The 25,599-nt window shown below is 46.6% G+C and overlaps 1 protein-coding gene and 1 pseudogene across 1 annotated transcript in view; both read right to left on the minus strand.

The window, feature by feature from the left end:
• Positions 1–362: 362 nt before the first annotated feature.
• VPS45 (vacuolar protein sorting 45 homolog) overlaps positions 363–25,599 on the minus strand; it is a 30,722-nt gene continuing 5,485 nt past the window's right edge. Inside the window, exons 6-15 of the mRNA XM_083166981.1 lie at positions 24,842–24,979; positions 22,153–22,263; positions 20,188–20,322; positions 17,614–17,727; positions 16,270–16,437; positions 14,017–14,175; positions 13,807–13,914; positions 12,463–12,584; positions 11,413–11,544; positions 363–1,430 (exon numbers count right to left, since the gene is read on the minus strand). Of these exons, the coding sequence (XP_083023107.1) occupies positions 1,343–1,430; positions 11,413–11,544; positions 12,463–12,584; positions 13,807–13,914; positions 14,017–14,175; positions 16,270–16,437; positions 17,614–17,727; positions 20,188–20,322; positions 22,153–22,263; positions 24,842–24,979 (1,275 nt within the window). The 3' untranslated portion in view covers positions 363–1,342. The remainder of the gene's footprint in view (positions 1,431–11,412; positions 11,545–12,462; positions 12,585–13,806; positions 13,915–14,016; positions 14,176–16,269; positions 16,438–17,613; positions 17,728–20,187; positions 20,323–22,152; positions 22,264–24,841; positions 24,980–25,599) is intronic.
• LOC146050903 (U2 spliceosomal RNA) lies at positions 18,876–19,081 on the minus strand (annotated as a pseudogene).

Genomic DNA, 25,599 nt, shown 5'->3' on the forward strand with positions numbered 1-25,599 from the left:
AATGTCCTCTATTATCAGCCATTGTAGGCAGAGCAGGACTGGAGCTCTGCTGTGTAGTGGCTATAAAATGTTGTCGTTTTTACCTCAGATCTCTCTGGTCTGATAAAACATCCATATATGATGGACTATTGGATTGCTCCTCTGTACACTGCACTCTGGGCTGAGTGGCCTAGTCATGGTTTAATTCACATTGACAAGTGCACTTCTGAGCAAACCCGGAGGACATCACCACGGCAGCACTAGGAAGCCCAGCACATACGTAGACAAAATGGCTGAAAAGTAAACATTCTGTTCTACAGCAAACATACCAGATCCCATGTCTCTTTACTGGATGAACATTAAGAAACACACACAAATCTAAATCACTGGTCTAAAATTGGTTTAATACATTAAGACATCATTTACAGCAGCACAGCCGACAAACAAATAATAGCTGTATAATGTACAAGAAAGACGCGCCATTTTACATGTGAAGGTCAGGTTTACTGGTATCATAGGATAATATGGTATCTAGGAGACCTTAGCAAAGACTGGTGGTATCAGACGCGGGAGCATTATATTTAGGGAATGTAATTCAGTACAATAGAGAGCAGTAACAGTCATCCAAAATAGTAGTATAGTGATATCACACATAGCTGCATACACGTCTGTTATACAAATGTCAGCCATTTTGTGGGGCCACGCTTCTCCACAAAATCACTAGTTTTCTCCCACAAAATGGCTGCCTCCACTGTGTATACACACAGATGCACTTTAGCTATGGATGTTTCTGTATTGGACAATATAATTAATTGCACAGTCTCCAAATATAGCATGATATTCAATTTTATGGAAACTCATTTAGATTGGGTCAACACATATAAGTCTATTAGGCTTCCGTGGTCGGCCCACATTCCCGAAATGCCACTTCCACAGAAAATAAGGGCTGTTTGTAGCTGATCAGCAGTATTACTTGAAGACTGGTCTCTCGTACACCAGTCTTCGAACAGCTTCAGCATACTTTGTATGTATCAAAGCTTAGAGATAATGTGCCAACCAATCAGCTTCTGTCACATTACAGGATGTGTTTGCAAAAATGACAGTTAGGAGCTGATTGGATGCCACTTAAACTCTCCCAAGGTTTGATCATCTCCCTCGTTATTTTGTAGTGGTCCACTAGTAGTTTGGGCAGCTGAAACCTCTGATATTCTTGGTTTGAATGTTTTAAAGCCTCTTGTGCTGGGCAGAGGAGTCAGATGTTAGTCTTATGTGGTGGATGGGGGCTCCTGACACAAAGACCCCCGGCAATGAGATTGTGGGCTGAGCAAGCCAGATGTGAAGAGCATGGTGTGTTTGTGTGGTCTCATCGCCTGGCAGACGGCCGTGTCGTGCCCTGAAACGTTTCTGCAGCTCGCACGTGGAATCCGGCTGCTTGAACCTCGTCAAGGAAGCTAAAATGAAAGGCACAAAATAAATGGAATGATCACTGAGCTTTATAAAATCAGTCATTTAGTGATGTCATTAGTCTATGAACATGTAACAGTGCTGGTGTAGCCATTATGGCATCCTTAGTTCCAGCCTCAGCTCCACCAGCCACCCCTGGGGCACATAAATAAACATACAGACGGTAAACTGTAGTGCGGTGATCCGTTATTGGCAACGTAGGTTGTCTGGAGCCATATTGCATACGTACCGCTGCCGAGGAATGCGCATCAGTAGCATAATTGGACGCACACAGGCAACCATTTACGGGAATTCTGAGGTAAAAGTTAGCCTGCAGACACAACTGGTTGGATACTGGTTACCTATGTGGTTATCTGCTGCCCAACTAACCAAACCCAAGGTGGACCAGTAGACCAACCACGTTTGTAAACCAGGTTTGTGGCCAGAATAAACACATATACGGTTAATCTGTGATTAGCAATGTGCAATGTGTTCCGCTTATCTGAGGCATAGAATCTGAGCCACAAAAGTCTTGGGCTCAGGCACAATCTATAGAGGATATAAAGTCGTATAATCAACTCCAATCTGTTAATTGAAGCGACTTTAGGTCCTCCAAGAACCTGCGCCAAGCACTCTACCGCTAAGCAACCAACATTTACCTCATACATTCTTTTTTTCTGCTTTTTGATCCACCATTCTGACATCTAGAGGCAATTACCTCAAACAAGACTTCACCGCTGAGGTGATGGGAGTACCCATGTCCTGTTTACCCATTTGAGGGAAGAGTATGTGGCCACTGGGGACAGCGCGAATATGGAAGTACACAATACTCCTTTACGATCGGATATTGAAACCCACCCTAAATATCAAACACGTCCCCTGCCCTTAGTTAGGTGCCTGAATCGCTCTACGAGATGCCATACGCATCACCCCTCTTGCCCATCGCTCTGTGGTGGGAAATCCGCATAGCGACAGCACCAGGGATCAATAGCAGTGACGGGGAGTTTGCGTCATCAGGCCGCCGGTCAGGGATGGATGGTGTAATCTGGACTGGAAATAACAATCAGGCCAGGGGGATTAGATGCTTCTTTAGGAGAGCAGCTTGGGATATTAAAGGCTGAAATCCTCTTGTTTTTCATGGGATCTCACCACTAATCCCAATGATCGAGGCGTCCGTTACACTAAGATATGGCCCAGCCAGCGGGGAGGCGAGGGGTTAAGAGCCAGGGGGTTCTTTGCTGTAACTAACATACAGCTATGGAACGTGACACATATGCTGGGTGGACCAGTCAGGTATCTACTACCCTAGGAGCCTGAATGTTAATCATTTCCAATATTTACCATGAACAGTATAGCAGCGATTGCTTCATGCTGCTGGAGGGGACATAATTAAACGAATTAGGGCTTAATTAAAGTAAATTGTGTGACGTTTAGTAAGCCCTTCTGTCCCAGGCTCACACATGGAGGGGGAACTACACAGCTGTGCACATTCCGCAGCGCCTCACAGAGGACATTTCAGTCTCTCAGTGGAGCTTACACTCTATATTTCCTATCACCTGGAGACACGCGCTTATTTCTGACAGTATGTGTTTGGAGAGTGGAGTACCGATAGCACTGTGTGGAGTTTGTATGTACCTGGGGTACAAACAAACTCCACACAGATATGTCATGACTAGGGATAACACCACAGGCCTTCTTATACAGACACTGATACACGCCAATGTCGTTTTGTTGCTCCCAATTGATTTAAGACACATTTCAAGCTAGAAAGACTTCAGTACAGACAGAGTCGCCTGTGCAACCTGTAGTCCGGGACTACATGTCCCAGCATGCCAAGCCAGGCGGTAAAGATGCATTTTGTTATTGCACAGCAGCTAAACATTGCCTTAAGTCCAATATAAAAAAAATAAAAAAAATGGAGACATGGTTGGATGTGCTGTGACTTGTAGTTCCACCACATTTATAGGACCAGATGCACGAAGCTTCAAAAGTGATAAAATGAAGAGTGATAAACAGCCAGCCAATCAGCTCCTACCTGTCATGTCACAGACTGTTTGAAAAATGACAGGCAGTAGCTGATTGGCTGTTTAGCACTCTCCATTTGATCAATTTTGAAGCTTAGTGTATCTGGCCCATAGAGCTACAAGATGCTGAAGACTGTCATAGTGTGTGTGTGTGTGTGTGTGTGTATACATCCGAAATTGTACGGCTAAAATTTGGAAAACAATGTCCCTACGCCATCTACGATTTCCCCCTAGCGTCTGGGCCAGAGGAGAGGGCCCTTCCACTGCATTCCAATCGGGCCGCTGAGATTGAAAAATGAGCAGGCTGGGTATTAATCATCCATGTGCCGCATTGTGTTCTGTACACAAGACGAGCGAGGAATAAGTATACAGCTTGTTCTCCGCAGCAAGAGAGCATACTCATTTGTACGCACTTCTCACCATCCTGCAACCAATCAGAGGCAGCGTCGTCACTCCTAAACCAGGCCCAGCGTGTGGATGGAGTGATCGATCGTGATTGTGAACAGACACTGACTGATGTGCAAGGTTCCTATAACAAACCAGACAAGCTGGACATGCATTTATTCCAAATAATAATATAAAAAGAATAATAACAGACGAAGTACAGAAACTATTCATATCAAGACCTTGCCATTTTTGTTTGTTTGGTCCACATGCTCAAATCTACAAACTGGCGCCAAAAAAATCTGGACACTGTCAACCGTATATATATTCACACCCTAAATTTGGTCTGCATAGATAAATTGGTCTTGTAATGGTCTTCGATCTATGGGACTGATTCAGAGTTGATCACAAATACAAAATCTTTCTCTAATGGACAAAACGGTGCTGCGCTGCAGGTGGGGCAGATGGAACATGTGCAGAGAGCATTACATTTGGATGATTTCTTTTGTTTCTCTGCAGGGTAAATACTGGCTGCATTTATTTTTACACTGCAATTTCAATTTCAGTTTGAGAACACCTCACCCAAATCTAACTCTCTCTGCACATGTTAAATCTGCGCCACCTGCAGTGCAGTATGGTATTGTACATTTTGAGAACACAGTTGCCCTGCGATCAGGCCCTATGTCCGGGAGGGGAAGGCACATGGGGGCTGGGTAACAGATTTTGCCCATTTTGGGGCTTTAGGTTACATGGCCCAGTACAATAGGATGCTTGCTCCCAGAACTCCGTGGCACAGTAACCTGTCAGCAGTCACGGCCGGGCCGTGGTTAATGATATTCTATAGTGAGTGAGTGTTTAGCGTTTCTACTCTTCATGCAAATCCTGTCACACGAGCCTGCGGTGTATGTAAATAATTCAAAGTCTCAGGAGGGGAGGAAGCCATCTTCCCCAGAAGCAATCCTCCTTGTGACCCCCTGACACGTCACCTAGGTGCAGGCTCCTTGGGGTATTTTTAACGTAGTGAGAACACAAGATGAGGCGGACTTAGACTAGCCAAACAGATTTACCATGACGGTATCATTCGGCACAACAATGATTCTATGCGGCGGCCGTTAATATTGGTAATTGGCAATAACTACAGGATTTTGAAGCCATTGTGTACACAGCCTTAGCTTACAGGATGCAGTCAAAATCCCGAATGTCAAAATCCAGAATGGGTCAAAATACCGACAAGGAAAAAATCCCAACATTTAAAATCCAGACAAGGTCAAAATACCGACAAATAGAATGTACAGGTGAAAAAGTCAACATGATTCGACATGGGTTTTTTCACTGTTTTTTGACCCGACGTGTGCCGACAGGCGGTATTTCATGCCCTACCATCTACTGGGGCATGGTGGGAGAATAAAATAGTGTGCCCGAAGCATCGCGAGCGAAGCGGTTCACTTCCAACTGTGTCCATGTCGACATTCAGGTAAAAAAACAGTGACCTGTCGACCAAAAGTCATGTTGACTTTTTCACCTGTACATTCTATAGGTCGGTATTTTGACTGTCGGGATTTCACACCGAAACCTAGCTTACATTCGGGTTTCCCAAACGCGGTCCTCAAAGCACCCAAATAGTCCAGGTTATAAGTTTATCCATGCTTGAGACAGTCTGACCGTATCATCAACCTGACTGAGGTACTTATCAAGTCACCTGGATATCCTTAAACCTGGGCTGATGAGGTGCCTAGAGTATCACTTCCATAAAGGGAAATTTGCTGAGTAAAATAAGGATACATTCAATAACTGGCTATCACTTCTCTTTTGGCATCAATAAAATACTTTGGCAAAAACAAAATGGCTGCCAACAATCATAATCGGTACATAGAAGGGGTACGGTCGTTAGGCCGACATACATTAGGTCAACCACTAAAGGTTGACACGAAATAGGTCGACAAGGCTAAGGTCGACACAAGCATTAGGTCGAAAATGGGAAGGTCGACATGGTTTTTTTCTATTTTTTTTTTGTCCCAACAGGCGGTCTTCACCTGTGGGTGAAGACGGCAAATGCAAGTGGCGTTTTTCTACCGAGATGAGCCGCGCGGTGGGGCTCTGGTGGAAGGTAGCGGGTAAGCGAATCTGCCCCATACACTCAGAATGCGATTACCTCATGAGGGGAGACCTGACAGACCGGCTGCTTATCATAAACCATCTAACGTGCTTGTAAGAACTTTGCGTAGATGGAAATATTATTTTACTATTTATGACAGATTGTAACGGCATCATTGTCACTTAATATAGCCTGCCTTTCCCATTCGCCGGATCAGCCTCCTCTATTGCTCCCTCCGAGCACTAAACGCTGTGACTCCATTACACAGATCATGTAACCAGACCCCACCCCCACCCCACTCTGGCCACTCTTGATGACAGACTTGGAAAATACACGGTTCCGGTGTCAGCTGTAAGGTGGCGTTAGTTACACGGGACGGTTTGTCCAGCACGACTGTTAGCACACACGATGGAGGGGACATCGTGGAAAATCCGGGTCAGGTTTCCTGCACTTTGTGTCAGCGGGAAACCGCTAATGTGGATTGATGGGTTGTTGCAGGGGCAGCGGTGCCAACGAGAGACGGAATAAGTGGAAGACGATATGTTCTGTAGGAATGTATTGTCACCAACACTGTACAAACCTGCCCTTCCCTGTGCAGGTGCACCTGAGAAACAAACTCAACACTCAGGGGGAGATATAAAGTGTAGAGAGATAAACTACCAACCGGATCCTAATTGTCACATTACAGGCTGTATTTGAAAAATGACAGTGGACTTGTTGGGACTTTATTTTTCTTTCCAAACGTTGGTACCTTTCACCCTCAATCTGAGAGTTGTCTCCCTCGAAGCAGAAGCAGTGCTGACACCTGGTGGCAGCACCTTGACATCACTAGGAGAATTGGGATGCAAGGCCATTGGCCAGAGATCAACGTTAATAATTATGTAGCTGGAGGGTTACCTAGCATCAGGGGTGGGAAGCATATAACCAAATGCTTACAGACTGCTACTCCTAGTATCAACCCAATAATGCAGAGTAAGCCCATTCCACATGTTCCGTAAGTTGTTCCAAACCAGGAAAGGAAATGTTTTGACGATGCATAATGTGGTATTTGGGCTGTAAGTGTGGGGGCGAAAGCCTCAGGTCAAATTCACCAACTCCCATCCACTACATCGGCCTCCTTCCTGCTTCTGCTCAGGCTAATCTCACACTAAACCTCTTTATTGAGGCAGTTTGTGGTTATCTGATATCTGCAGGATAGAAAATAATAATAAATACAGAAGAATAAAATACTATATTATCAGACAAACATGGCTCCTTCCCGTTGCCGTCATGCCCACCCCATTACCACCACGCTATTATAGTATACATAAATAAGGTTTCCGGGGGGATAATTATGGGATTAGGAGACCAACAATGATATTCTATTGTCTAAATCTTAAAATAGGCACGTCACGCACAGAGCCAGCCCTTGCTTATTTGATGCCCTTGGCAAGATTTTGACCGGTGCCCCCTCGCACCACCACTAGTTCCGCCTCTGACCCAGCATCCCTCTCCCCATAAAGCGCAGCCAGCAGTCTCATCACCCCTCACCCATAGCAATCCTTATCCACAGAGCTGTAGTTAGACATTTTGGTGCCCTGTTCTAGCAAGATAATTGGCGCCCCCATACTAGAAATGTGGTCTTGCTGCAAAGGGGCATGGCCACACAATTGTAACCCCGATTCAAATTATGCCACGCAGTAGTGCAACCTTATTCACATTACATGACAGTGGGGCAGATGTATCAACCAGCGTTAAGTGCAAAAATGCACTTAACGCCGGTTAACTGGGGGGGGATTACGTTTATCCTAATGTATTACTAGCGCACCTAACGTGCGCTAGTGACAGCCCGCCGAGTTACGCTCGGCGGGGCTCTCCCTGCAATCCCCCCCAGGGATTAACGGCCGGGGCGATGTATTAACAGCCATCAAGGCGTTAATTCACCCCGGCCGCTTCGCCAGCTCAGGGCTAGCGTTGTCCTATCCCCCACTATGGGGACAACGCTAGCCCTGCGTCTGGCTTGGGCTGCGCTGGAGATCTCGCGGTTTTAGCGAGACCTCGCGCATGCCCAGAAAGCCGGCCAGGGGGGGGGGACAGCGAGTGTGCATGTGCGGGGCGGCGGCAGAGATGATAAGGAGCATAACGTGGAGAAGCGGGCAAACGTTATAGGCAGATGTATTAACCCCCCCCAAAGCCGATAAGGAGAGCCGTTATCCCCAGCGTGAACGGCTCTCCTTATCGTCTTTGGGGGGGGTTAATACATCTGCCTATAACGTTTGCTTGCTTCTCCACGTTATGCTGGCGAAGCGGGAATCGTTATTCGCCAAACGTTATAGGCAGATTAATACATCTGCCCCAGTGTCCCTTAATCACTTTAGCTACACAACAATACCATTCAACACATTAGGCCTCAGAATCTTGCCCCTTATTCACACAGAAGCGTCCATTACTTACATTATGCAGTGTTGCTCTTCATTCACATTACACCACAAAGTACAGATGGGGTCGCTGTCACTCATCCCGACAGCGCGCTGTGTCAGCCCGCCTCGGCACACCATTCGACAGGACACGGACACGAACGCGCGAGTGTCTCACACACTCGTGCGTCCATTGCCATGAATTGGGTGTGCAAGCGTCTCACGTGCAGTCGTGCACAAGCGCCTCATTTGCGCCGAGAACAGCTCCATCTGTAGTGCCCTGTATACATGTTAAGCCACACAGTATGGTGTGTGGGTGTGTGTATGTATGTATATATGTATGTATGCATGCATAGATGACCCACAAGCATGTATATCAGTAAATATACAAAGTAGCACAATCGACACTCTCCAGATTTCAAAAAGAGGATATATTATAAAAAGCTAACACCAAGCTCTGCATAATATATTCATTTCAATTAGGTCCAGGGAGTGGAAATAACGCTCTTTGATTACAGTGACACACATAATGTGTAATACATGTTACTCCTAGATAGATGTTGTACCCCTTTCCTTACATAGCTCCTCCCAACCCTTGCTGTATGTGTATATATACACACACACACACACACACACACAATTCATCACCCGCACCCCTTATAAAATAGTTGCACATCACCCCCTTGTATGTTCTATGCTGCTATATATTTGCTGCGTTTGCTGTTGCTGGCTGGCTATGGATGGGTGGTTCCTCAAGGCTAGTAGGTTCCTTCAGGTGCTGCTTCATGGATGTCGGGGGCAGGAAGATGAATGGAGAAACCAGAACATGCGCACCACTACTCTATCAATTCGGCCCAAGGCGGCTGGCTGCAGTTGGTCAGTGTGGTGGTTGGGTGGAGGCTCTGGGGACCCAGAAATCCCTGCGCTTCTCTCTTTGTTCCCTACACCCAGTGTGGCCAGTGTGTTTGCGCAGGCTTTCATGCAGCGGGTTCAGCAGCTCTGCCACGGGAGACACTATTATAGCGGTGGCAGCGGAACTGCGCAACCCATGCCGTGAGAGAGAGGGAGGAGCCTGAGGTGGCCCAGTCCGTCCCTAGGCATGGAATACATCCCTTAGGTATTTGCCTATGCCTAATGTACATTATAGTTACACATACATACTTTTTAGATCTCGGCCTTCGGTGTGCGAGGATAAAGGGGACAATGCCGGAAGACCATCAAAAAGGTGCTAGACAGCCAACGCTTAATCATCTGGTGGAGGCACCTTGCTGCAGCTCCGGTCCTACAGCCTGTGACACCTGGCTTCCCTTACCTGGGCACTGCTGACTGCATCCCCTGGGACCCCTGCTTGTCACCTGTGTCCCCTACTTATCACCTCTGTACCAACAGCGTCATTAGATCGGCATCATGTGATTCACAGCAGCAGGTGTTGTCTATCTGCAATTAGGAGAACATCTTCTGGTCTACTAAGACTAACAGCTGAATGCGTCCCCTAGGACCCCTACTTGTCACCTCTGTACAAAGGCATCATTAGACCGGCATCCTCTGGTCACAGCAGCAGGCGTTGGCTCGCTGCAATGTTGGACGACATCTCCCGGTCCACTAACAACAGCTGACTGCGCATGACTCCCAAACACAGGAAGCTGCGCAGGTGCTTACAGAGCCGTCACACAGCAATATATTGGACTACACCCTAATTCATTGTAGCAAATAATACAAACATTTTTTTGCATCTATTAATGTTAATGGTTTATGTGGGTATAGTAGTTTTACGCTTCCTTTAATGGTGTCATGCATATGGGTTTATTTAATAAATTGTGATATAGATATTTCTGAAATCTAACAAAACCCGTCCCAGTAACACGCGCAGCACTTGTCTCCTGAGGGGATGCTCCTATAAGCTGCAATACCCTGGTCTGGGCCCCATGATAAATCTATACAGCATATAGTAATACTGCTGGTGTGTGTATGATAATGTACCAGACCAGAGTAATAACAGCAATGCATTGCAGAGATACATCACAGTCCTGTGTAGGGGATACATACAGATGTCCTGCGGCCAGAATACAGACACCAGCATCCTGATGGAGGGAATCCTGCAGCCTAACCCTCCCTTCCCCAACCTGACCCTAATCCCCCTCCACTCAGCCTAACTCTAACCAAAAATGTTCTAATAAGCAATTACATATTTCAGAGCCCCCTCATAGGCTAAACTGTATAAAGCGCATGCCATTGGTTTGCTCGAAAAAAGGGCATGGTCTCACAAGGAAGTGGTATGTTACCAAGGGTACGAGGAGATAAATTGGAGATAACAGGGAAATAGCGGGTAACTCAGAAGACAGGGGTGACAGGGACATAGTGGGTGACTGGGGATGCAGTGGTGGCAGGGAGATAGCAGGTGACTGAGGAGGCAGGGGGATAGTTGGTCACTGGGACATAGCAGGTGAACCACAATACACTGATGTCACACAAGACCGTTCAGTAAAATCTATATCTAAGGAATAAGGGCCAGAATGAATGTCATTTCCCAATTCTTGCTGCCCCAGCACAGGGAAAACACTATGTTTTTTGGGGGAAAAAATTATTTCATCCACATATTGGCTGCCCTAGTAGATGGCCTGCACTAGATTGCAGGTTTCCCTAACCTCAAACATCTCTCTGTCCCCCACAGTCAGTGTCCTTCCCCGGTACAGGTTCTTGCAGTGGGCAGAGCGATATTATAACATCTTGGTGGTACAGAGATGGGCAGAGCAGAGACGGTACCATCTGTCGATTTCCACGCGATCCACCACTGTAAAACTGGGCTGGCCCCATGGCATTGCTAACACCCTTGGCGATTGCCTAGTTTGCCTATGCCTAGGGTCAGCACTGATCACAGGGACGTTCATTGTTAAATATTTACATATGCAAATACACAGACAGCATTGGGGAGTGATTCCCTTCAGTAATACAAATATGACATCATTAGCCAATCAGAAAGTTGCGGTTGCCCCACATTTGTTCTTTCTGGATCGGCCGCCTAGATCCAGTAGAACGCCAGTGACCGGCCTTATTGTGGATCAGAGAAGCGGGTTGGAAGAAGGGTCCTCACCTCTTTGTGTTGTGCATCGTGGTCCCGCCGAGGACGATTCGGACTCCAGGAGTTGTTCGGTTCATGTTATACACAGTTAAAGCTTCTTCATAGGTTACTCCCCCAACCATAAACACAATGATATCTTGAGGCCTGTAAGAGAGCGGCAGAGAGTAAGCAGAGCTTTGATTGGGTGGTGTGAGGCAGATCTGTCCTGCTCCAGTAAAGCTGGGTACACACGATAAGATTTATTGTGCAATATATTGTCTCTATATGGATCAGAGTGATATACCATGCACACTGTATAGAGTGTGCCCCCCGTCCTGTTGTTACCAGACATTTGTTATTGACTCATCCCATTGGATGTGCTGAATGCCCAATGGGATGATTCTACCTCTGACGCAGTGTTGTTACATGCATGTTTATGGTGTGTACCCAGATTAGCACAATTGCTGTGAGAATGGTGGTCTGCACAATACCAAGGCAATAGTAACCTGAGGCCCCTCCCATAAGTCCCCAATCGCCCCCGCACACCAAACCATTCATTCCAATAGTAACGCATTCACCATATAAAACTCAACTGTCACACGATTAAAAAGAAATGTAAAAGAGAAATACAATATCTCTTCCACTGAACATAAATGTAACATTAATGTGATTTCTGTGCTGATGTTACAACACGTTCGCCGAGTGTAGGGGGGACACCAGGTATAAAGTGTGGAGCTTCGTGACATTCGCATTTACCCCCAAAACCTGAAGCTCCTCCCCCTCTGTACTCCCAGTGGTTGCATAAAGGACCAGTATATTTGTAAGAAAGGCCAGAACCAGGAGATAAACAATCCCAACAATAACGCAGAACTGAGAACAAAAAGCGAAAATAGTTGTCAATCATTGTCACCTGGACTTCGATAAAATGACTTCACTTTGCAAATCTCAGAAGGGGGGCCACCTCTGCCACAATCAGGCAGGACTGCACAGCAAACCACATGAGACACTTGTGTCCCCCAGACTAGAGGAGGCGTCCCACATTGTGAAGTAACTGATCACATGGTGCGTATCCCAGCGTCCTACCTGTCCCGGAGCGTGCTGGGTCCCACGTAAGGGTACATACTGTCCTTCAGTTTTCCTTTGATGAGCTGGTCCAGGGTATCCAGGAGGAAAGGCTGGTGTTGTGTGTATACGTTTTCCACCCCCTACACAACAACGACAGAAGACATTACACATGCAACACAAAAGGTGTGGTGAACTTAGAAATCATCAACTGGTAGCTTGCACGATTACATTACAATATTCTTCATTTCAGTGAAAATGTATTAAAGCGTCTAGAAAAATAAAGAGGTGATGTTGCCTGTGGCAACCAATCAGATTGGGTCTTTTTCTCGATTAAGTCATAGAAAATGAAAGACAATCTGATTAGTTGGTACGGAAACATAACCGCTTTTAATTTTTAGAAACTTTTGTAAATTTACTTCATAAAAGTGAGAAAAACATTTGGCATAGGCCGAAGCACTCGGCACCTGGCGTGCAGAGAGGGGCTATTTGGCGCAACTGAAGTCCCAGTGTAAAAGGGCGCATCTGTATTATTGAGGAAGTCGGTTCCGGGATAGAGGATCGACCATGTTAAGTCAACAATACCATGGTCGACAGCATCTAGATAGACAGTAACGCTAGATCGACGCAGGTGAAGGATCACTGGAAACGCGGTCGACAGTAGCAAGGTTGACACAAGTTTTTCGGGGGGGGGGGTTTGGTGATGTCACAGGGAAACCCATGGACACTGTATGTGTGTCAACTCGCCATGCTTTGGGTACGGTGACTCACTACGCTCGACACACTATTATAACCTAACTATGTCCACTTGGACATTAAAGTGGGAACCAAGTGGACCGGCACCAGAAAAACCACAAAAAACTAATTCCGACCTTGCTTTTGTCGACCACATTCCTGCCGATCCTTCACTAGCATCGATCTAGCGTTACTATCTAGACGTCGTCAACCAAGTTTAGGTACGTAACTAGATGCCGTCAACCACTAGTAGTTAACCATGGTATTGTTGACCTAAACATGGTCAATCCGCTGTATGGTCTGTGCCTATTTCATAGTTCATCTCAATTTTCATCCCATGCTCTTGATCTGGGACTTTAGTTTCCACTATTTTTTTTTTTAATTTAAAGATACTTTTTTCCCACCAAAATCTGCCCCACCTGCAGTGCACATGTTTTGTCCATTTGAGATGGAATTTGCCTTTGCGAATGAACCAGAATAAGGTCCATAGCGAATTCTGATGGTCAATTTAACCAAACTGCCAGAACCTGTACCACGTGTGGTCTCTGAAACCATCACTATCTGTGGACACCGTTGGCCAGTCAGGGCGTCCTACAGGACAGTTCTGTAAGATAAGAGCGATGCACTGACCTTGAGCCCCTTGAAGAACTGCTTTGTGATGGCTACGGCATCCTTTGGACTGAAGAGGTCGCTGCTTCGGATTCTCTTCCCACCAAACTCCACCACCGCAGACACCAGCTGCCAAACAGACAGAATGCCAGCTGTCATCAAGAGTCCGCTGCCTACTGCCTACTCTGTAATAGGAGGACGCCGCCGGAGGGTCCGGCATCCGGTACTCACCCTGCGATACTTTTCAGACACTCCTCGAGTCCGCAGGTCAGCAAGGAGACTTTGCAGAGCGTTGTTGCTGTGCTTCTCGTAGCGCAGAGCATACAGCATGACCAGGCGCACCGTGTCCAATTCAGACAGACGCTGGTTCTGCAGGAGACGTTTCACGTTCTGCGGTGAAGAAACAAGATCAGAACCGAGACTGTCCAATCACTGCTGCTAGAAACACGGGATCGTCATACGTGCTGCTAGAAACACGGGATCCTCATACGTGATCAGCGTCCTCTGAATATGGGAAGGCTCATCATACATGACCAGCATCCCATAGACGCAGCAGAGATTATCATACATGCTCAGTGGCCTAGGAATACAACAGAGTTTAATCCCTTTGCGGAGTCCATGCTGGAGCTGTAGTAGCAGCAGCACAAATCACTGGGAAAATGGCGCCGCAGCCATGTTCTTGGAGACCTGCTCAATGCCAGAGTCTACTACATTGCACAGAGGAGTGGTAGGCATTATTCTGCACAGACCCTTTCCTCTCATATCTGTGTGGTGCGCTCCAGAGACAAAGCGGGTGGTTAATAGATTAATCAAGTCTGGCTTATCGCTGGCAGTGATTGGGAGCCTGGAGCACACACAGGGTTAACCGTGATCATGCTGTTGGTATGTAACCTTCGCAGACTGGTCATGATGCAAATGGCTACGCTGGAAAGGACGCGGGGGAGCGGTGACGTCTGTGCGCACACTGCACAGCCAGGCTATTGTCTGCATGACTCTTACTACGTGTCTGTCTTCCTATTCATAGGCCAGGACCACGGGTACAATGACTGCCTCATTCTGCATCCCAGGCCTACACACAGGGCCGTGTCATCGGCCTCTGACAGAGGGGGACAGCATGGTGTGACCTTACCAGAAGCGGCCACTATGGCTCTTAAATCGGGGGCATTGTGTAGATAATTAGAGTACTTGTACTGTGACCATAAATTAATAATTTGTGGTAAAAAGTTTCTGAAGATGTGAACATAACGCTGGGTGACCTCCTATACGTCTCGGTCATTGGAAATTCATAACTCATTACTTGCTGCCAGCAATGTACTATGCAGATCACTGCTGGGGAAAACTAATACAAGAAAGCAGTTTATAGCGAGGCGGTTGCAGGGGATGCAGTTACGATCCCGGCGGTCGGGATCCCGGCGTTCAGAATCCCGACGCCGGAATCCCGACAGCCGAAATGCCGACACTTTCTCCCTCCATGGGTGTCCACGACACCCCTGGAGGGAGAATAAATTAGTGTGCCGAGCGCAGCGAGGCACCGGGCCCGCTGCGTGGCGAGCGCAGCGAGCCTGCAAGGGGGGGCGATCCACGTCCCCCCTTGTCGGCATTTCGGCTGTCGGGATTCCGGCGTCGGGATTCCGGCGTCGGGATTCTGAACGCTGGGATCCCGACCGCCGGGATTCAATACTGAATCCGGTTGCAGCATCCCTTCCTGTCTCAGTGCACCTGTAGGTGGGTATTGGTGTCACTTATGCGTATCGCTGCACTTTCTTGTAACTTCATTAAAGGTAAGTGCAGCGAAACTTGTTGGTGCGCACCAATGCCCACCAATTTCAGGACTGAGATAGGAAGAGCTTCTATTAAGGACTCTGGTATATCTGGTCAGGGCTGCTCATAAGTCATTTGGTCATTAATCCCTAATCTCCTCCAGCAAGCAATATTCTGGTAACCATATGCTTGGGCTGTATCTTTACATGTGAAATCAGTAGCTACACTTGTCCTAATTGTCCGGCCAATTATACGAAAGGAAACAAGCAATACTTACATTTATAGGAGGGTTTAACCTACCAGTAGCCATCTCTTACACCCCCAAATTCAATGACAGTGGGTGGTATTCAATTGTTTTCAGCAGCACTTCATCTTGCAAGCCCTGGGGGTCATGAGCCGAAATGTGCGCGATGAAACAATTGAATACCACAAAATGAGTTACTCCGTCTGAGAATGGAACACACATGTGCTCACTGGAGTCCTGCTATATGCAGACGGAACTTGCTGGAGCAAGAAACTGGACGGCACCATGCGGTCTAACGCAGCCACGACTGAGGAGGGGTGGGGGGCAATGTTGTGCCTATTACCGCATCTACAGACATGGACAGCGGATGCCAAAGTCCTCACGCAGGCAGACTCGCAGCTGCACACCAGGGAAGGGCTTTGTAGCATCAAGTCACAATGCCACCAAAAGGCGCAGAGTTATAATCGAGGAACACTTACCTGCAGGGCGCTGGAGTGGTCGTTCTGGCAGGCCAGCTCCTGTTCCACCTCAGACACTTCCATAAGGTGGCGCTCGTTCACCAGCCGCGACAGCTCTCCCACCACAGTCACATGCTTGGAGACCGTGCCGGACATCTTCTTGAACTGCGGGTAGTTTTCTACAAAAGCCTGAATGAGGAAGAAAAGTCAAGTCAGGTACCAGTAGCCAATCACAATCAGTGACCTAAATGTATCCCATAAGCTTGGTAATAAATGGTTCAGCGGTTGTGCTCAGACTAGATTACGTTTACTAAATGCCCCCATCATGCTTGCCAAATGCCCCACCTAGGTACCCTATACAGGGACACTTGGCGTGGTTTGAGGATAGGCGTTGTTCCACAAATGCAGTTCGGGAGCAGCAGACACTTTATTTCCATTTTGCTCACAAAGAGTCCACAGTAGGGAAATATGTGGCAACAAAGTAACCACGAGAACAGTTTGCCAGCGCGCATCTTTTATTACATAACCACAGAAAGAAATAGGGCAATAAAAAGGTCCTAATAGATCTCCAAGTGACTATTCAATTAGCAGAGTTGAGCGATTCTCTGACAGATGCTTGCAGCAGCAAATTCACGTGTGGGGTTCCAACAATTCTGACAAATGAGACCCTTCCCAGCCGAAATCAGGGTTAGTGACAAAGTGCACCTGCCCGGGCTGTGGCAAGTCCTTGATGCTTTTGCTGACACCACTAGAATATGGTGCACTGTACGAGACACCGCTCTCCCTTACACCACCTTCATGCTGCGATACATTTCTGAAGCAAGTTTTCCTTGTGCGCAGAGAAATCGGATAACAGCTCCGATCTGGAGGAATCAATCATGCATTCAACAGTGCAAAACAACTTTCCAGGAATGAAGAAACTGAAGCGAAGTCGTTCGGTACACATGCGCAACTGGGAAAAATGCCACGCCATCTATAAGCGAGCACATTAACCCACTGCCATTAGATACAACGCCACTACAACAAAAGTCTCCTTTTCATTTGGACACACCCCTTATACATTGTTACAATCCTTAACGGATTCGTTACACATAATGGTGTGCATGCAGGGACAGATCTGCCATCTAGTGGTGGAAGGTTAGAATGCACATGCAAGTCTACAAACCTCTTCTCTTCCTAAGATCACAAAGCCTAAATTTGAATATGTAAGAATGATCCGTCATTTAGAAATTCCACTATTTTTTTTTTTACATCTGCTCCTTGTATTCCTTGGATTTTTACGATCCTTACAAAGTATATGGAATCACTGCTTGCACGTTTTCCATCTTAAGGCATATTTATTTCATACACCTCATTGTCTCCTACCTTCATGTCAGCGATGGACTCCAGCTTCTGCTGTTCTTTGGGTTTCTTCTTTTGGAAATCTTCCATCAGGTTCTTGATGTTGGTCCCAATCTCTCCGAAATTCAGATACATGTTCTGCAAGGGTTAATAGGTTTAACCATTCAACGATCAAACACGGTCATGAGACATTGGTTACCCCATCAGGACAATGAGTTTGAAAAAACTCAGGAGCCCGAGGTGTGCTCCCCACCACCAGTGCTGTGCCTAAACACGTGCAAAGGAGGCTGTGCGATCGAATGGGTCCGTCTCCGAAGAGACAGGGCCCCGTTTTTCCCCTAACCCCTCTCAACCATAAGGCCGAAGAGGGGAAAATAGGGAACGGTGGGTCCTCTTCGCCGAAGCTTAGAGAGACCCTCATTCCTCAACCCCCGAAGGGGTTAGGACGGTGGGTCCTCCGCACCCCGTGGTTTGGAGAGACCCGCTGTGGACTTCCCTCCGCCTTGCGGCTCGGGGTCGTCCTCGGGGGGGCACGAAGCTCTCCCCAAAAGGCGAGAGCTTCGGCACATTGGGGAAATGGAAGGCCCGAAAGGGTCGACCACACTGCCCAAAAAAACGTGACAAACTACAAAAAAAACAAGGAACGTGAAAAGTGACAAACGTGATAGGGGGAAGAGAAATAAATAATAAAGGACCCTAGCCAGAAGGCCAGGGTGGGGGTGTGAAAAATTGTCCTACCCCATCCAAAAGGACGAGGTAAGGACGTGAAGCGCATACCTAGAGGGAAAGTGCGCAGTGCTAGTGCTTACTAGTGCATGGTGATTTTGGGATCACCCGTGCATGTTCGGCACCCCCGAGTTTCCCCGGGGGCACAGTGCAGCCTCGGACTCCAAGCAGCCAGCCAGTCAGCGTCCGACCAAGTGTTTCTCCGTCTCAACAGCAGGCACTTTCCAGCCCCTGGCATGGGAATGGGTACTCCACTGGGCTTTTCGAAAGACTCCCTTAGGGGCTGCACCCCCCTCGGAAGAGCAATCTACTCAGTCCCAGTGTTTCTCCGCTCCCAGGGTTAAGATACTAAGCTGAGCTTTTCGCTGTGCCCAGGCCGGAGGCTCTGTTTCCCCCGACCTGGACCAATCTACTCGGTCTCAGCTTTTCTCCGCTCCCTGGGAATGGATACTAGACTGAGCCTTTCGCTGTCTCATCCTTCGGGGGCTACAAACCCCGTCAAGAGAGTCAAACTACTAGGCCCAGTGTTTCTCCCCCCCTCTTACCAGTGGATTTACGGAAACAACACCTCCTACCAAAGGCAGAGGTGAAGATACTCAGTGAGACTTTTCACCACTCCCAGGCAAAAAAGAGGGGTCCCACACCCTCCGCCCATCAGAGCAGCTACTCAGTCCAACCTTTCTCTATTCTCTGCCAGAGGCCAGTCCATACCCACTGATAAGAACAGATACTACACTTGATCTTAGCCAAAAGGCAGAGAAGCGATCAGGACAATAACACTTCTAATGGAATCCATCTTAGTAATATTCACAGGCTACACGCTCTTTCCTCTACTGTAAACAAGTATGGAGTATAGGACACATAGGGCGGGATGTAGTGGAGTCTGAGACTGATGGACATGAGGGACGCCGGTTGACCTCTGACATTTTGTTAAAGGGGGCAATCATTTAGAACAGGCATGTGCAACGTTGGCCCTCCAGATGTTGTGAAACTATACATACCAGCATGCTTTGCAATAGTTTTAGCATTCTCCAATAGCAAAACTGTGGCAAAGCATGCTGGGATGTGTAGTTTCACAAAATCTGGAGGGCCAATGTTGGACATGCCTGATTTAGAAGCAAAAACCATGCCTTGTAAAGGACTACCCCTTTAAAACAACACCAGGATTGGTGATCTCTGATTCCATTACATCCCATCTCATGGTCTTTCTGTAATTGTGATGGTTATTCAGTTATAATGACTAATTATGCATCAGTGTAGATGAACTGGGGACCAGGGCAATTATGGATTTAGTTAGGTGAGGGGCAATTTAACATAGCCTTGCCCACTCCTCCACTCTGATTGGTGGTTGGCGCTGGTCATCTACCAATCAGTATGCTAATGGCTGTAGCAAAGGAGGTTGCTCTATTGTGCTGCGCTTAATGCACATTTGGGAGTACAGACGTGTAATGGTTAGCATTACTGCCTCAGCGCTGAGGTCATGGGTTCAATTCCCAAAGTGTATATTCTTCCCGTACTTGCGTGGGTTTCCTCCGGGTACTCTGGTTTCCTCCCAAAATCGAAAAATATACTGGTAGGTCAATTGGCTTCCAACAAAATTAACCCTAGAATGTCTGTGCGCATGTACATGTGGTAGGGAATATAGATTGTAAGCTCCACTGGGGCAGGGACTGATGTGAATGTTCAAACATAAGAAACTGTTAATAAATCATTTAGAGCGGAGGGTGGGACCCCATTTCTGCCTCTAGGCCACTAGTCTTGTCTATGTACTGTGCAGTCTCAGACAGCCTGCTCCTCCCAGGATACGCCACTGGGCATGGAAGTAAGGTTTAACCTAATGCCAGTCCATGTCCCTGTTCTTAGCTGACTTACATTAGCATAGAACTCATCATTCTCTGCAGACAACACCACTTCCTTCAGATCCTTGCTGATCCCCGGTACCCGGGACAAGTCAATGCGATTGTTGTTGATGCCAAGTAACTCGTGGACCATGGCCTGGTAAGCCCACTGTTATAAGAACACAGGAATGGATAATATAGTTGATTTTATAATCAGACAAACATCACAATTCAGGTCCTCCGACCTTTTCATACCCCCCACTATCCACGTCGGTGTGGAGTTGATTTTATATAGTGTGGCGAGCCCCACGAGGGAAAGCGGAATATATGTGAAGTAATCCACGTCCCCTCGGGGGGCTCGCCACGCTTCGGGCTCGGGGCCTCGCCACACTATATAATATCAACTCCACACCAACGTGGATAGTGGGGGTATGAAAAGGTCGGAGGGCGCGTACCGCCTCCCCTCGCGGGCTCGACACGCTTTGGGTTGACGTTGATAGTGGAGTGGCGTTAACAATGGGGGGCCATTTAACATAGGAATCAGGCATCTGGATGCCTGTACAATTAAAAATCAGGTCCAATCGCGATTGTATGCGATGCGACGCAATTTATTACCCTGCGATTAAAAAAATCGGGCGCCCAGATATTACACAAGTACCGGTTAGTCATACCGTACGGACTTCACAGAGGTGATCCCATCCCAGTATTAGGTTAGTCATACCGTACGGACATTTTAGAGGTGATCCCATCCCAGTATTAGGTTAGTCATACCGTACGGACATCTCAGAGGTGATCCCATCCCAGTATTAGGTTAGTCATACCAAACGGACATCTCAGAGGTGATCCCATCCCAGTATTAGATTAGTCATACCGTACGGACATCTCAGAGGTGATCCCATCCCAGTATTAGGTTAGTCATACCGTACGGACATTTTAGAGGTGATCCCATCCCAGTATTAGGTTAGTCATACCGTACGGACATCTCAGAGGTGATCCCATCCCAGTATTAGGTTAGTCATACCAAACGGACATCTCAGAGGTGATCCCATCCCAGTATTAGGTTAGTCATACCAAACGGACATCTCAGAGGTGATCCCATCCCAGTATTAGATTAGTCATACCGTACGGACATCTCAGAGGTGATCCCATCCCAGTATTAGGTTAGTCATACCGTACGGGCATCACACAGGTGATCCCATCCCAGTATTAGGTTAGTCATACCATACAGACATCACAGAGGTGATCCCATCCCAGTATTAGGTTAGTCATACCGTACGGACATCTCAGAGGTGATCCCATCCCAGTATTAGGTTAGTCATACCATACAGACATCACAGAGGTGATCCCATCCCAGTATTAGGTTAGTCATACCAAACGGACATCTCAGAGGTGATCCCATCCCAGTATTAGGTTAGTCATACCGTACGGGCATCACACAGGTGATCCCATCCCAGTATTAGGTTAGTCATACCGTACGGGCATCACACAGGTGATCCCATCCCAGTATTAGGTTAGTCATACTGTACGGACATCTCAGAGGTGATCCCATCCCAGTATTAGGTTAGTCATACCGTACGGGCATCACAGAGGTGATCCCAACCCAGTATTAGGTTAGTCATACCGTACGGACATCACAGAGGTGATCCCATCCCAGTATTAGGTTAGTCATACCGTACGGACATCACAGAGGTGATCCCATCCCAGTATTAGATTAGTCATACCGTACGGGCATCACACAGGTGATCCCATCCCAGTATTAGGTTAGTCATACCGTACGGGCATCACAGAGGTGATCCCATCCCAGTATTCGGTTAGTCATACCGTACGGGCATCACAGAGGTGATCCCATCCCAGTATTCGGTTAGTCATACCGTACGGGCATCACACAGGTGATCCCATCCCAGTATTAGATTAGTCATACCGTACGGGCATCACACAGGTGATCCCATCCCAGTATTAGGTTAGTCATACCGTACGGACATCTCAGAGGTGATCCCACCTGATTGAGCAGCGGGGTGATGGCATCATCAGAACGATCCAGGATGAGGAGTAAGGGAGGCACCTCGGTGCGGCGGAAATCAAACAGCTCGTACTCTTTGGTGATGACTTGCTGGGAAGGGAATGGTAAATGTAAGAATGCAACTATAGGAGACTCGTGATCCTATGGCTAAACACCCTGTTACCCTGCAACATTTGTGTTCCTCCTCTCCACTCCCATTATAATATAAGCTCTTCCTACTGTGCCCACATAATTAGGAAGTATGAAAGGCTCAAGTGGAAATGTCGGCTGTCTTGTTTAACATTACAAATAGCGTAACCCCTTATCGCTCTTACACTGTGAGCAAATAACCCATACATCATAGTAACAAATCTCCTGGCCTGGACAAAATACACCCAAGGATACTAAAAGAACTGAGTTCTGTCATAGCACTTCCATTATATTAGATATTCGATGAATCAATAAACTCAGGGACAGTACCAATGGACTGAGGCATAGCTAATGTAGTACCAATATGGTAGAAAGGTAGCAAAACTAACCCTGAAAATTATAGACCGTCAGCCATTGTGCCATTCCATTGTGGGGAAAATATTAGGAGGAATAATAAGAGATAGTATCCAAAATTTCTTAGAACAGGAGAAGGTGATAAGTAAGGCAAAGCATGAGTGCATCAAAAATAGATCATGTCAGACTTATTTAATTAAATTCTATGAGGAAGTCAGTAGGTGGGTGGATTACTTCTTGATTTCGCAAAAGCTTTTGTCACAGTGCCTCATAAAAGGTTATTAATAAAACTAGGTAATTTAGGGACAGAGTGGTGGTAAATGTCATACATTCCAGCTGGGTTAACGTCCAAAGTGGAGTCCCACAAGGTTCAATATTGGGACCCACCTTGTTTAATATATTCATTAATGATATAGGTAGTGACATAGGGCCTTATTCTAGTTCACTCTGACAAAATCCTTCTTAGCTGGACAAAACCATGTGCACTGCAGGGGGGCAGATGTAAAATGTGCAGAGAGAATTAGATTTGGGTGAGTTATTTTGTTTCTGTGCAGGGTAAATACTGGCTGCTTTATTTTTACACTGCAATATAGATCTCACTTTGAAGTACAACCCCACTGAAATCTAATTCTCTCTGCACAAGTAACATCTGCACCACCTGCAGTGCACATGGTTTTGTCCATCTAAGAAGGATTTTGTCAGAAAGAGTGAACTAGAATAATGCCCATAGTGAGTAAGATTGCAATATTTGCGGATGACACGAAATTGAGTAAGGAAATTAACTCAGGAGAGGATGTGTATACACTACAAAGTGAATGATTGAAATTGAAAATATGGACAAAAAGGTGAAAAACGCGGTTTAACGTCGATAAATGTCAAGTAATTAATTATGGGAACAAAAATGAACAAGCTGCTTATAGGCTAAATGGAGTTATTATAGGGAATTCTGCTGTAGAGAAGGACTTGGGGGTCATCATAGATGAAAAATTGGGTAATAGTGCACACTGCTCAAGTGCAGCAGCAAAAGCAAACCGGACACTGACATGCATTAAAAGGTGAATGGATTCAGGGGATGCCAATGTGATAGTGCCTCTTTACAAGGCATTGGTGAGACCACACTTGGAATACTGTGTTCAGTTCTGGACACCGCACCTTAGGGACATAAATGAATTGGAACAGGTACAGAGAAGGGCAACTAAGCTAGTAAAGGTCTTGAATCACTAGAATACAAAGATAGGTTAACCAGGCTGAATATGATTTCACTGGAGAAACGGAGGTTGAGAGGTGATATGATTAGTATGTTCAGATACAGGATTGGTCATCATATAGAACTGGGAGATGATTGGACACTAACAGGCCTATACTTAGGACACGCAGGCATGTACTGAGGCTTGAGGAAAAGAAATTCCGTACTGAATTAAGAAGAGGATTCTTCACCATTAGAGCAGTAACATTCTGGAACTCATTGCCGGTGGGGGTGGTTACAGCAACTATGGTTAATGAATTTAAATCAAAACTGGAAACATTTTTGGCCACTAAGGGAATCATATATATATATATATATATATATATATATATATATATATATATATATATATATATATATATATATATATATATGTTACTCAAGTCAGTAGTTACAAGTCAAATAGGTTGAACTTGATGGACTGACGTCTTTTTTTCAACCTTTATTAATATGTTACTTATATACATTCTCTCCTAAAATGTAATTTGTCCATCTTATACGGTTTCCCTGGTGTCTCTCTTACTCTTTACTGTCGTCGAACTACAAGTCCTATTGTGCACTGCCCAGCCAGAGAGTAACAGATTGTGTAACCTGGTCTATTAGTTCCCAGCCTCTTTGTCCACTTGACAGAATTATTGTTTATTACAACTATATAAGAAAGGAGTCTCTGTGCCAACACGGAGGCAGTTCTCAGCAGCAGGAAGGGGGGGCATGTGCTGCACCCAGACCCTCCCCCCATGTGCTGCACACAGACCATCCCCCCATGTGCTGCACCCAGCCCACCCCCACATCGGCCATGTGCTGCACCAGCTTCCCCCAACCCTGCTTAATGTGCTTGACCCAGCTTGAGATTGTTCTACCAAAATGTCTTTTGTAAAAAGGAGAATACTGAAAGCAAAGCAAAGCTTGCCAGAATAGGACTTGCTGTCTTACACCCACCTTAACGCCCTCAGCTAGCCTCTTTGCCATGTCTGAAGAGAGCTGGTACCGGATCATCGGGCATTTCTTCAGGGAGAGCAGAAGTGCGGTGAGTCCTTGGGTTGCTCTGGACAGCTGCGTAGGATCCCAGTTCCTACCCTGGGATGCAGTAAGGGCTGTTTAGAATACAATGTAGCTTCCTTGTGATGACCTATCCTCCAAGTCTATACACTGCGTCCATACATAGTACGTGTAGTCTATACTTCTCACATCCATTTGTCTTATGCAATTTCATTACACTGAGGTTGTATGGCCTTTTTGGGAATCTATTCAGCCTCTCTGTAGTTTTTTTTTTAATGGAAAAAGTTGGCTTAATCCCGTAGATCGTGTTGCTTTGGGGACGGTGAAAGAAAAAAAAACTACATTTATGTTTAACTGGTCATTTAATTTCTTAAGATTCTAGATCAGTCATGATATTTCCTGCAAAGGTTTCTGGGTGCCACTTACAGACAGGTCAGGGAAGTCCCACTATATTCCGTCTAAGGGTTCCTGCCTCTACTCGTGGAATAAGGGTTACCCCATAAGTAGGACCTGCTATGGTGTCTGAGGAAGAGAGACAGATACTGTACATCCTGTCACCTTTATGGTCCAGTGTATATAATACAGGCCAACAAGCAGATAACGCAGACAAGGCAGTTACTGCACCATCCCCCCCCCCCCCCCCTTATGTGTAATGAATCGCCCTAAGCCTGGGGTAGCCAACCCTAGTCCTCGAAAGC

This window comes from Crinia signifera, chromosome 12 (genome assembly GCF_055691185.1).
Source record: "Crinia signifera chromosome 12, ASM5569118v1, whole genome shotgun sequence".
NCBI lineage: Eukaryota > Metazoa > Chordata > Amphibia > Anura > Myobatrachidae > Crinia > Crinia signifera.